Source organism: Triturus cristatus, chromosome 2_1 (genome assembly GCF_964204655.1).
Source record: "Triturus cristatus chromosome 2_1, aTriCri1.1, whole genome shotgun sequence".
Taxonomy (NCBI): Eukaryota; Metazoa; Chordata; class Amphibia; order Caudata; family Salamandridae; genus Triturus; species Triturus cristatus.
The window spans coordinates 1,096,751,042-1,096,764,661 of record NC_140581.1 but is presented as its reverse complement, the minus strand read 5'-3'; the positions used below and the strand labels follow the sequence as shown (position 1 = coordinate 1,096,764,661).

The window sequence follows — 13,620 nt, the reverse complement described above, 5'->3', positions numbered from 1 at the left end:
GTTTAGGGCTCACGTTTGGGTGTCTCAGTGGTCTTTCCCTGCTCTACTTTCTTATTCGATTTTCCTTTGCATTGCATTGTCTGGGACATCTTGTTTCCCATCTTTGAGTGTCAGTCTTTTTCTGGTTCTTTTTCAAGATCTATACCCGCAGGTTCCAGCAGTCAGCTCTGTTGTGTATGTATCCTGCTGCCTCTGCTTTTGGTCTGTGGGCTGGTGTGGCTTGTGCCCGTCAGTCACTGGTCCTCCCTAGGGTTTTTGAGACCTAGGGCCATACCACCCTGAATGCTACTGTTCTCATTTTTATGCTGGGTCCAGCCTCGTTGGAACCGAGATGAGAGCCGCCTGGGATTCTCAGGTGCTGTAGACTTTCTGGGAGTTTTACTGTCTTCAGGTCCTGGGGGACTCAGCCCCAATGCGGGCGCTTGGTGGTACTGGCACACTCTTTATTTGGTGTTTTTTCTATGCCTTGTGGGGTTTTCCTCCTAGTTGGGGCTGATGTAGCAGGGCTCAGGTTCATGTGGCCTCACCATAGTGTCTGGAGGCGATGCAGGACCATGTGTTCCTGTTCGTGTGCCCTCCGTTGCTTGAGGACAAATTGTCTGTTATTGTGCGAAGATCAGCTGACGGATGTTGGTATCGTTGCCTTTCAATTTTTTGTGTTTTTTTTTTTGTGTTTTATATATCGCAAACTCGACCCGAAGATATCAGGTATCAGAGCGCTTTACATGAGCACCAGTTTCGTTACAGATGGACATATTCATCTGTGTTAGGCACAGGGAGATTAAATGATTTGCCCAGAATCACAGGATGTTAAGCGTCATTGTGGAGACTCGAACCCGGTTCTCCAGCGTGGAGGTCGACTGCTCTAGCCATAAGGCTACATCCTCTGCCCAGTTTGTCCAGTATACGCCATCAAATTTCACATACAGATTTCAGGCACTGTGGTCCTCTTCGCATCCCTTTTGTGGCTGACCTATGGTCTGCGAGCCACGTTCACCTGTGGCTCCAGGCCCCTAGGTGGACAGTCCTGTACTGCTTTTCGCTGAGTCAGGGCCAGGCTTCAGGTTTTCTGGATCAGGGTTCTCCTAGTTTCCGACCTGTGGAGGTTGTCAGTCATCTGCCAGGGTTTTGGTCCCTTTTCCCAGTCTCCCTCCATTGGGTCTGTCGAGCTCCCCCATGTTCCGGGGACCACCACATACGAGTTGCTGTGCGGTCTGGGGTGGAGTCACTGCTCACCCACAGGGTAGTCGTCTGAGAGCTGCCTGCAGTGTAGTGGTTGAGGTCTTCTCCGTCCTCTTCTTGGTCCGCAAGCCAGATAGTTCCTTCCAGTCCATCTTGGGATTTATAACTCTCAGCCATTTGATCGGTCTCTTGCTCCGCACACCTTTGCGGGGTCTTGGCTCTGGTGGTAGGTGTTTGTGGCTTCAGGGGTTCTCTGGATTTGCTTCCTTTGACGGTTGTTTGCTATGGGGGTCCTCTCTTCCTTTGTTGGCTGTGAAGGTTTCATTTGTGCTAATTCAGCGGTTGCGATTCTGACTGACCCTTGCATATTTGTCTCCCGGTTCTGCGGTTGCATTTATCGCTGCTCTCTTCTTTACTCAGGAAGGGCAGTTTCTGCCTTCTACACGCGGTGAAGCTCAGCAAGGTCTCTTGAAGGTTCTCTTGTCGCTGCTGTCAGACCCAGTTCGGAGTAGGCAAGTGTCCTGGGATTGGGAGCATCCATCACTGTGGTCTGTCCTTGGGCTCGTCCCCATCTGTGTCCTCTCATCCATCATCTGTTGTCTGTCGGAGCTCCCTTCCTTGCATGTGTAATTTCTCCCGCTCCTTTTCTCCTGCTCTGTTTTCAGGGCTTGAAGAGGTGGCTGCTTGCTCCCTTGTAGGGGGTTCAATTTCTGCTCCCTCCTCTATTTTTCTTGCCCACAGTTGTCAGTCATTGGAGTTAGGGCCACTCTTGGGTCTTTCAGGCAGTGGTCCATGGTCCCAGGGGATATTAGCTTATCCCTCCATTTGGCGGGAGTTGGCTGCAGTTTGGAAGGTTGTTCTGGTGTTTCTTTCCCAGTTTTCGGGGTCCTTTGGTTTCTGTTCAGGGTTTCTTGGCTCCCTCTCTTTGCCTCTCCCCCACACAGCCCTTCTTCCAGGGTTCTGTACGGGGTTGGTCTGTTCCCAGGCTTGCTCAGATGGCAGCTCTTTCGTTTCCTGGGCCCTCATGAACAGCATGCGTCCCTTCAAATTCTCCCCCCTCTGGTTGCGATTGAGGTTTTGGTGGAGATGCTGTTGATGCGCTTGTCTGCTCTGTTTGGCCTCATCAACTTTGGTTTTCTCTGTTGCTCCAGTTTGTCCAGGGGACATTTGTTAGGATGCTGGTGATCCCATCCCCACATCATTTTCCTTTGCTGTCCTTCCTATCTCCGCCGCCTGTATTTGACGGCCTGGCTCTTGGCGTTGGGTCCAATGGGGTGCTCTTCTCTGCTGGCAGCCATTGTTTGGAAATCCTCTAGGATTCTGCTTTTTCCTCTTGGGTTACAGACTGGGGTCCCTTTGTGCCATGGTGTGCAGATCATGGGCTCCAGTTCAGTTTCTGTTGTTTTTTGTTCCTTTGGCCTCCTCTGCTTTGGCTGCTCAGTGGGCTGCTGAATGAACTTGTACGGGTCTGGCGCTGCTTTGGCTGGACTTGCTTCTTTTTTGGGCATTTGTTACAGAATTTGCGGTTTTATCCCACGTTTCAGTAGTCCATGTTCTGGCCTGGGTCTTGCCTTCTATTTTTTCAGGTCTCCTCTTGCACTTTAGTGGACTTTTGGTTGAGGCTGCCTTGCTGTGATAGTCTGTTGCGATGGCTTTTCGGTGCCCATTTCTTTGGTTCTTGACACTGAAGAGTTGAGGGCTTTACTGATGTCCTCTTCCTCTCTACTGTTTCTGCCTGATGGTATAGTTTTGTGGCTGAGTCTGACCTTCATTCCTGCAATTTCTTTGCAGTTCCATTTGCAACGGGTGATTTTCTCGTCCTGTTTTTTTCTGGTGTTGGTAATTTTCTTTTGGTTCTATTTCTGTGGCATACCGGCCGGTGCTGCTGACTTTGCCGGTGGGACCCAGGTTTGTGTTTTGGCGTTGACATCAACATCCTGTGCTTCTGGGCAACTCACTTGATCTCCCCTTCATTCAGTGCTTTGAGACCCACACTGGTGAATTACTGCACTTTCCATGTCCTGGATTTATTTGCTGCACACTGGGGTTTTTGCCTTTTGTCCTGCTCAGTTGTCTTTTTTGGAGAGGTTACTACGGGGTGCTTGGTTGCCACCTCTACTCTACCTCACGTGTGGTGTTTCAGCTGGAAGATTGTCAATCTTCTGCATCCTTGGGCCTGGTTCTTCCTGTTCAGGTTCATGGGCTCTCTACCTCTATTTTCTCTTTTGGGCTGCGGCCGCAAGGGTTTCTGTCCCGGAATTCCGTGGGCCTGCCACCTGGCGGTCGCTTCACACTGGTCCTGGATGCTCTCGCCTGAATGTGTTGCATGCTTCCATTCTTATTTTGGCTGTTGTTGTGAGGCAGATTTGTCTAACCCTGAGTGTTATAGCTGTGTTTCCTGCTGTCTTTGTGCCAAGCTTATTTCTTGTTTGAGCTTGTGAAGTCTTCAAACTGTAATGACCTGATTAAGGTCCTCCTCGCCCCAGTAATGTTCCCTCCCTCCCCCCCTCTATGGTTCTGCCTGGTCTTGTTACTGGCAGGCATGGAGGTGGTGGGAGGTGCCTTTATTCACTGAAAATAAAACAAATATTAGGGTGACTGTCGGGAGGCGGAACTGGGATGAGCAGGACCTTAATCGTGGTAAGGAAGATTGCCCTTAAGTAATGGCCGACTACCCATTTATGTTTTTGTTTGTTAGCAGCTCACTGTCACTCCACATATTCGGTTTGATGCACCATCTATAAAGCGAATACACAAAATGATTACCTATCAGTAAAACACTTCAACGGCTTCTTATGGTTAGCAGACACTTCATAAATCTACAAGACTAGATGCTCCATGGACAGATACAGCAGAAGCTAAAAAAAGGGGTGCAGAATTGGACTAGGGAAGTGAATTGCAGGGGATGGGAGCAATGTTGAATGTTTTAATTTTATGTATGTTTTTCAATATTGTTACTAAATAGTGCGGCATTAAAGCAGCTACATGCAATAATTAACCACGTTACATAAAGCTGCAAAAGTATTTCTAAAAAGCATTCGCTAATGCTGAGTAAAAGAGGGTCGCATCACTTGGGATATGGAAGCACGGATTGTGGATCCGTGACTCCCCCAGTGATGCCATTCTAGAACAAGGCTAGCCTTTCGTCTGGCAGCATTACAAAACAAAAGCCATAAGGTGTGGCAGCCTCACAGTCTGCACAATGTAGTCACACACACAAATTTGAGCTTTAAAACCCGGGCTCTTACATTGTCGGGTTACAATGGGGCAGGCAATTTTTAAGTTGTAAGCATGGTTGAACAGTTCCTCCTGCTGCAGCAGGGCCTGCAAAAGAGCACCCTCTCTGGACTATTCTTATGGACAGGGAGACAGTATAGGCAGGACAGTGGAGTGGAGCTGCGTGTCAGTGCCACACAGAAATATTTGTTGGGGGTGGAAAAGGGCAGTTTACGCCCAGAGATAAAGCACGTCACTTCAAGGATTTGGGGGTACCACCAACAGGCGAGAAGGTCTTAAGTAGGCAGCACCCAAACTTGGAACACCCACAGGTACAGAAAAGGATCTCATCAGGCCCTTTCCACTTCAATTTAATTTAAGGAGAAGCACAACTGAGGCTTTTGATGAACTCACAGGTTCTTGTAGGAGAATGTGACAGGGGGAAAGATATTCCATATTCCCCTAGATACATATCAACTAAAGCCCTGTTCCTTTCTGCACAGACCCTGTGGACTGCCTGTGCCTTTAAGACCCCAACAGATTCTCCCAACGGGAAGGAAGGTGGTCGGCGACCCGTTGTGACAGACTTGGCGTTCAACCAATCATTACACGCCCTGAAGCAAGAAAATCCGGAAGAAGACACAGTGGGCGGCCCCGCCCCACGGATCACAACAGGACCGAGTGCGAAGACGCTGGGGGAGAAGAGCGTCCATAGCCAGAGAGGCACACGCGATCCGGGAGAGGACAGAGGATACGATCCTGACACCGGAAGAACGCCAGGAGGCCACCAGTCTTACGACTCGCCCGCCAAGCTCCCGGAGGAGGGTGGCTATCCAAGGTACGTGCTCGTATGCAGGGGCTCACGGGGAGCTGGGGAGAGGAAAGGAATTAGAACAAGGATTCTATTTCTTTTGTTTTCTGTTGTTGTTACTGGTATAGTGGGGAGTACTAAGCAGAGCACTAAAAAGAAACCACTCTATAAAGCCACTGGCTGAAAACTCATTGGAGCTTCCCTTTATTGTGGTTCGCTTCCATTTTCCTTTCCTCAAGCCAGTGAATTAACCGGAGTAAAGCAGTTAGAAAACAAAGATCGTTTCCAACACTCGGTGGTGGGGCAAGAAACTTTCTTTTTGATTTGGTGATAGCTCCCTCACAGACTCCTTTACTTACAACGGTTTTGTCAACTTCCGGACATTCACGTTTGGTTTCTCTTCATCCAAGGGGCATATCCAAACCGGTGATCCTGTCATATTCCTACCTCTGAAAGACCAGAAGGCAGACCAAAGGCTGTGAAGCCGAAGAGGTCTCAGGTTTTTATTACATTTATTTTAACACATACAGACTGTGAAGAACCCCAATGTGATGTTTCAGATTCACATAGATGGCAACAAGGGAACATTTCCAGATAGAGGGAGAGGAAGTCTACGTCAGAATGGCTTATTCAAACCCAAACCTGTAGACTGACATAAATGTGAGACATGAACACTGGAAGCCCGAGTGAAGCAGCTGGATTTCTCTACACGAATGCATCAAAACATAAGAAGTGATAGGCATGAAACTTCTGCTATTACTATAGCGTTTTAATTTAAATTCCACAATTGACGACTTATACCCCAGCTTTTTGTTCAGCTGCCAATGGAGCCAATAAAAATAAGCTAAACTCAAGCCTGTATACTAGATCCTTGGAAATCCAAAAACCACGGTGCCCTCAGAGAGTTCACAGATCTCAAGGATTTAGGCTCAACCAAAAGGATTTAGGCAGCTAAAGGTTTGCTTGTTACACAATAGTACTCCAAGAGACTGTCTACACACCATGAAGTGTAAGGGCAACGTCAACCCTACACAAATACCTACATTTATGGTGGAATATGGGGCTTAGATTTTCAAAAACAATGTAAATTCAGGAAAGCAAACCATAAAACAAGAACAGATGCTGAAGGCTTTCAAGGGATCACCAAGAAATCATAATGCACATTATCACAAAGTTAAACACATCAACACAACTTTAGCCCAGCACTACAAACAGCAGCAGAACATTCAGGTGGTTTATTAATTGACTTTCAGAGCACTGCCTAAATTGGCCCTGAATAACTACGTACATTATGGAAGTTGACAGAGCAGACATTCTATTTATTGTCTCAAAGACCACTGTGGAAGAGACTTGGCTAACTAATAAGGGGTGGAGGACTGGCCTGTGCTTGACGACATCTGTTCAGGAAGAAATATGTATGCAAAAGACGCCCTGAGCAAAGCTCAGCATGAACAGACCAGTGCCCCACCACACATCACCTATTATTAGGCCAAGCCTCTTCTACATCCAGCTGTCACCCTGAACGAAGCTCTAGATCAAGAGGCCAGGTTTCCATCAGGCACATCGACTATTAGTAGGTTGAGATTCTTCTATGTGAGAAGTTGGCCTGGCATATGCTGTCCACTAGTTATAGGGGACACCTTGCACATGTCCAATTCGACTCTTATGGTGATAGGTTAAAAGACAACCTTTAAAGAAAGCTATCCTAGTGGTAGCTGTGGAGAGCAGCCTTCAGGCTAAGTCTTGAAGGAGTGTGAAGCTTATTGTTTTACCATAGATAACCTCTTGAATAACCAAATGAAAGAGTAGTCCACACAGGTATATATATAAAATATATGTATTTATTCTAAGAATAATCCCACTAGTCTCTTTATGAGGCTGGAGGTAAAGATACAATTCAAACAAGCATTGATAGTTACAATAAATAGCACTGGAATCATAAGGCCCCGGGGGGGGGACCAAACCATATATTAAAAAAGCGGTATAAGGACCACGACAATTCTACAGACAATGCCTAGGGCATTTAGGGTCACTGGTCCCTTGTGAAACCACCCAAGGTAGCGAGGAAGGGGAACCACGGGAGACGCATGCAGTGGTATACTATAAGCTACTGTCGGTATCTCTATTTAAGCCTATGGAGAATGTCGCGGTTGAATTTTACAAGATTAAAAACACTTCTAGCAGGAGTTCAAGTTCAAGAGTTTAGTGTTAAGCTTTTGAAGGGCCCACACCCACGAGAGTACTGAGGTACCACTGTTACCTGCCCCAGGGAAGCCGGGTGCATAGGTCGTTTTCGATGTCAGGTCGCGGGCTGATTTTCAATGGCAAAACGTGAAGAACTGCTGCTAGCAAGAAGCGTCGTCGATGTTGTGAAGATTGAAGATGTAGATCTTGAAGAGAAGGACGTGAAAGCAGAGGGGACAGAGTCTGGGTCACGGCACAGTGACCAGGGGGATCAGGAGAAAGAGCCCTTCAATGTCGGGTGCTTCCAGGTGGAAGATGGGTAGCTTGGATCGTCAGCCACGGGGTCCAGGAGGCTTCAAGGAAGGTCAGCTTCTGGAGGGCGACTGTCCCACGAAGGATGAGGGTCGCTGCGGTGTTAGTGTCCGGATTGGATCCACAAAGCCTTGGCAACCGCAACCCACGCAAGAATCACAAAACAGCTACTGGTGCAGACCCTCAAGGTCTGAGCGAGGTCGTACAGCGAGGAGACTGAAGAGCAGGCCTGGAGCAACCAAGGGAACTCTTGGAAGTGAAGATTGACCTCCGCCAGGGCCCACCAGTCGAGAGACAAGGGACCGCGGGAGGTAGCAATTTGGCGTGCGTAAAGATGCGCCCACGGGTCGCCGGAGCGGGCTAGGGAGTCGATCTTTGGCACAGATGATGCTGAGGTTGGCTCAATAATGGGCCAAAGCACAACTTCCCCACTCGTCGGGTTCGTGTGCTGTGCAAGAAGTGGCCGGTGTCCTTGGGTATTGGGGATCTCGGCACCCACGGGGTCCAAGGTGCTGAACTTTGCTGTGCACACTCACTGGCCTCTGGGATGCTTGGAAACCCACCTCAAGGTAGGTAGGAGTCGTCGATGTCCGTAGGAGCAGCGAACTTCCAACCGGTTCACTTGCAGTGGTTCAGGTGCCTGCCAAGCAGGGGGGTAACTCCTTTATCCCAAGGGAGATTTCTTCATTCAGCTGTGCGGCAGCAAGTCGAAGTTCAAGTCTGTAAAGTCCAAGAATAATCTGAGGCTCTGGGGACCCTGTATTCACCTTTATCCAAGGATTAGGGAAGTGTCTAGATCAGAGCCCACCAATGAGAGTTCAGGCGGGAATGGGTGGCTACACCCTCTCCCCTTTGTGTGGTTTCCCGCCTGGGCAGGGGAAAGGATGCCCCTGTACCGGTTTGAGGCGGTGTATGCAGAAGTAGGCACTGGAGAAGCCTACGTGCAAGTCTGAAAGACATCCTATGGTGCACCCACCCAGTTCCAATCCACATAGTCTGTCTGGGGAGGTGGGAGCACCTCCTTGCAACAAGATCCCTATTGTCCAGCTTCCGTGGCTGGAGTCCTGCCCAGCAACAGGTATCCAGAGTCGTGTGGGTGGCGGGTAGCATCCATTTTGTACTACGTGTGCACTTTTAAATTGGTGTCTAAAATCTGCCGCTTTTACCATATCGCCCCTCTAGCAGGGGGGAATCATGCCCTGACTCCCATGGTTGGATTGGGGGTATGATTCCTACATGTTTGACACCAAACACGACATGGTTCTGTGCAGCCACTCTCAAGTTATCACGCTATCGCGATTACTTATAATGCGGTTAAGAGTATATGGTATGGCTGCACTCCAAACAACCCAGCAATAGTTTTACGAAGGTTGCAGAGTGGCCCTACTTAGGTAGGGGTTCCCCCTCACACATATCTCAGCACCCTGCCTTGTAGGATTAGCAAGGCCTACCTTAGGGGTGACCTATGAGGATATATGTGTTGTATTAAGTGGGATACAGGATACCTATATCCCTGTAAGGGGTGCAAGCACCACCTTACCCAGACTACAGTAGTGGTCTGGTGGTGTCAGTTTGTATGGCTGTCCCAGGGGTGGCACAATAAGTGCTGCAGCCCCTGGTAGGCCTCTGAGGGACCCATGCCCTGGGTACCCAGGGTACCATCTACAAGGGGCTGATAGGGTGTCCTCAGTATCCAATGGGTATGTACCTAGGGTACTCACATCAGTTTAGAGAGGAAGCAGATAGGCTGGGTTCCTGGATAGCAGGATCCCAGCCAGACTAGTCAAAAACCATTCAAATACCAGGCAAAAAGTTGGGGACAACCATATAGTCAGATTCCACCTTCCTACATTCTACATACCACTTTTGCCATGAACAAAAGGGAGCATGAAGAGGCCAGCCTCCCACTAGACAAATTACCTAATAGTAGGCCCAGCCTCCTCTTCATACAGCTGTCACCCTGAACAAAGCTCTGTATCAAGAGGCCAAATCCCCACCAGACACACCCCTTAATGGTAGACTGAGCCTCTTCTACATGCAGGTTTTGTGCTGAAGTGAGTTACTGTTATAGAGGCGCCATTCCTCATTACATATATCACCTATTAATATGGCATGCCTCTTCTACAAACAGTTTTTGCCGTGAACAAAGTTCAACCAGAAGAAACCATCTATTATTATATGCCAAGCATCTTGTAGATACAGCTTTCGCCCTGAACAAAGATCAAAATGAAGAGGTCAGACCCCAACACAGACATCACCTATTAGTAGGCCGAGCCTCTTCTGCATACAGCTTTTGCCCTGAACAAAGGTGAACCAAAGAAAGCCAGCCCTTCACTAGACACATTACCTATTACTATATGCCAAGCATCTTCTAGATGCGGTCTTCGCCCTGAAAAAAGCTGAACATGACGTCTCGTCCGTTACCACATATATCAACTATTAGTAGGCCAAGACTCTACTGCATACAGTCGTCACCCAGAACAAAGGTCTGCATTAAGAGGCCAGTCTCCCACCAGACACATAGCCTATCAGTAGGCAGAGCCTCTTTTAGATACAACTTTCTTCCTAAACAAAGCTAAGCATGAAGAGTATGCCATGCACACTTAAAGGATAAAGGCAGTTTCCACAGGACGTTAACTAAATTGCTCTGGACTCTAGTTTAAAGTGCAATCGCACAGAAGAAAAAACCTTCGAGTTAACTGTGTTGGTGGTAATATGATGCGGGTGTTAAGATATTAAATGCAGGATTTCCATCAACAGCAAAGTGCAACACCAACTCCAAAAAAGGTTTGTCAAAATGTTTTTTGTGATGGTGAGGTTAGTTGAACATAAATTTCAGATGCTAATATCTGGAATAAACGGACCTGTTTTACTTGAGTCAAGAAAACCAAATGCATGGTATCCTCTGGGAAGCTGTTATACCAAGGAAGATGCTCTTCATCTCATTTCACCCACACCTCCATTATTTTAATGAATTTGTTGTTTATTCCTGCAGATTGTGGTTGCTGCTTCTGGAAAATTGTGGTATTTAATGATATGATTTTAACGTAGCGATTCATGTTAATAAAAACGCAGGAATCATGAATTCATATCTGTTGCTTACCGTTCGAAGGGGGGATTCTGGAAGAGGTCACTGAATAAGACTGAATCCAAGGAGTCACATAGGAAATGAGTAAACTGAAAAGAGCAAGAGCCAAGATGAATCGCCCGGCTAGCAGAACCAAGTCTTTCACACCTGTAATGCATAAAGATTGTAATTTGTAGCTGCTTGTTTAGTCAAACGTTTAATTTGTTTGATATGAGCAAGTTTAAGTTTTCATCATGTGCAAACACAAGTATAATTGCTAACAAAACAGTATAGTGACTCACCTATGAAATTCACTAGACTAAAACAGAAAAAAACAATTTAGTTTAAACAAAGAAAACAAAAACAAAACTTTTAAAACACCATCAATTTGTGGTCATTGAGAACACAAACACTGCCAGATACCCTGTTATCTGTAGCGTTCAATAATCAAACTGGTGACCCTTGAACTCGGAGGAGAGGAGAGCTCCTCCCTGGCGCCCCACTGCCGCAATGAGTGCAGGTTCCCTTCAGAGGCAGTAGAAATCTGGATCAATGCAGTGGAGCATCAGACGGGGGCCCCAGGGGGAGCGGAGAAACAGTCTCCCCCTGGGGCTGTTCGCCCGAATGGAAAGGGCCACGCTAGGGACGTAGGGAGAGGCGCGCGCGCGTAGTTTAGTCAGTCAGGTGCGCGTTGGTTAGGGAAGTGCGAGCGTGGGGTGAGAGGAGAAAATCGAAGTGGTGAAGACAAAAATGAATTAGGAGGTGATAAACGAAGTGGTGAGGAGAAAAACGAAGGGGAGAGGAAAAACGACGTGGAGAAGAGAAAAACGAAGTCAGAGCTGATATAATAAAAAAAAAAATGTTTGCTCTGAGTTGAAAACGGACTGGAATTGACGGGGAGGAGCAGGAGAGGCATGGAGGACGACGAACAAGTGAGGACAGCATTGGAGCTATTAAAGAAGGCAGGGAGAGAAGATCTGCTGTCAGATGAGGCGAGGGCTGCGTCTGCGCCCAAGGGAAGGTCAATGAGGCGTCGTGCTGCAAGCAGAGTGCAGAGGGCAATAGCGGCCTGCTTGCCTCAGCAGGCTGGTAGAACACGCGCCCCAGGAGCGGAGGTGCACATGGCAGTGAGGACAGAGGTATGGCAAAATGCCTTGCACAGAGCCCGGTGATAGCAATGCCTCAGGGAGTTTTAAATGGCGCCATAGTAAGGCAGGATGTTAGCATGGAGGGGGCCCCATTGGCAATTTTTAGGGGGCTCATTTCTAGAAGAAGTAGAGTGAGGGGCAGGAGGGGTTGGGGGAGGGGGGCTGCGCCAGGCCTCCTCAGTTGGGAGCAGCAAAATAGCGTTGCGAAGGTGGGAACGGAGGATCAACAGTTTAGTGATGTGACAGAACCTCTGGGTATGATTTTACACACTAGGGGGGAACAAGGTTTATCGTTGGTGGATTATTCTTCAGACACAGGGAGTGACAGGGACCAAGAAGGGGTTGTGGGCATTTTGTGGCCAGAGCAGAAAAGGAATAAGCAAAGGCCTGGTGGGGGTATGGGTAACAAGGGTAAAAGGTTACAACAAGTGAGGGGTGAAGGTTGTGGTATAGGGGACGACGATGTGGACTTTGTGGCGCAAGTGGTAGAAACAGGCGGCGTGTCCAGCGAAGAACAGGATGTTTGGGTATATGGCGTAGAGCAGCTGGGTGGGAGTTTGTGGCAGGGTGATAATGGGCCCTATCATAGTTTAGAGCCTGACATAGAGGAAAGTATTTTTCCGGAGCCTAGGTTACCATCAGGTCAAATAGCGCAAGGGGATTTAGCAGAGATAGGGTGTGATGAAGGGCAGTGGGTTTGGGTGCCACACTCTGGGCAAAGAGGCGAGGCACAAGAGAGGGAGGCTGCTAAAAAAATCACCTGTTAGAAGAATATCAGTTGCGGAGCAGCCTACCGGCGGGAAGAGCACCCGGAGGTCGAAAGCTGTTTCTGGGCGGACTGTAGCTCAAAGCGAGCAGCGGTCTCGACAAGCATCACAGGTAGCGGTGGCTAGTGTTTTAGCGCCACAGCAAGAGAAGTTCAGTGCGGATTTTTCACAAAGACGCAGAGCTCAAGCGCTGAGTTGTGTTCAAGATTGGCGCAGTTTTGATGGGGGGATAGGTGATGGAGCCCTGCCTAGCAGTAGTAGACAAAATGTGGGGTATGGAGAAGAGGGTGGAGATGAAGAGGCGAGTTGGGATGAAATTAGAGAGGAAGACAATACAGTCATGCAGCAAAAGAGGGAAGGGGTCAACTGCCTATTTTTCTACCTTACAGAAGTCACGTGTGGACCTGTCAGTTGAAGAGTCTCAAAAGAAAAGACGTCGAGCGAGTGTGCCAGTGGGCATGAGGGACAGAGCAGAACATCTTCCAAGAGGTACGACACCATGGTGGGAGGTGTGGGCCCCTTCAGTTACACATTTAGACTTACCACAGGTGAGGGATATACACAGCGGCTCGAGTCAGCCAAAGGTATTGCCGAGTAAGGTTGGGGAGGAAGAGGCCTCAGTCGTTGAACAAAACAAGGACAAAGTAGGGAGTACGTCGGTGCACAGGACAGAAGGGGATGCGACGCAGGCAGTGAGGAAGGTAGCTAAACGTCTACCTTACATGGGTTTAGCGATGCCCCTGGGTACACATTTATCTTTAAAGACGAAACAGAAAATTTGGGACCATGAGTTTGTCGACATTTTTAAATTACTACACAGGGAGGTCCAGGCAGAAGAAGGTTCCAAGGAAGAAGAGTGGGAACTGGCAAGGCGGCCAAGGGTTCCACGTAATGTGGAAAACTGGACGTCTGCTTTTCTCATCTTTGCCAGCA

General features: G+C 48.3%; 1 protein-coding gene across 2 annotated transcripts in view; it reads right to left on the bottom strand.

Annotated features, from left to right (window-relative positions):
- Positions 1-13,620, bottom strand: part of UBXN8 (UBX domain protein 8) — a 241,543-nt gene that overhangs the window by 203,330 nt on the left and 24,593 nt on the right. For both annotated transcript variants that reach the window (XM_085636490.1, XM_085636489.1), the window contains exon 2: positions 10,809-10,940. In XM_085636490.1, coding sequence (XP_085492616.1) covers positions 10,809-10,940 — 132 coding nt within the window. The remainder of the gene's footprint in view (positions 1-10,808; positions 10,941-13,620) is intronic.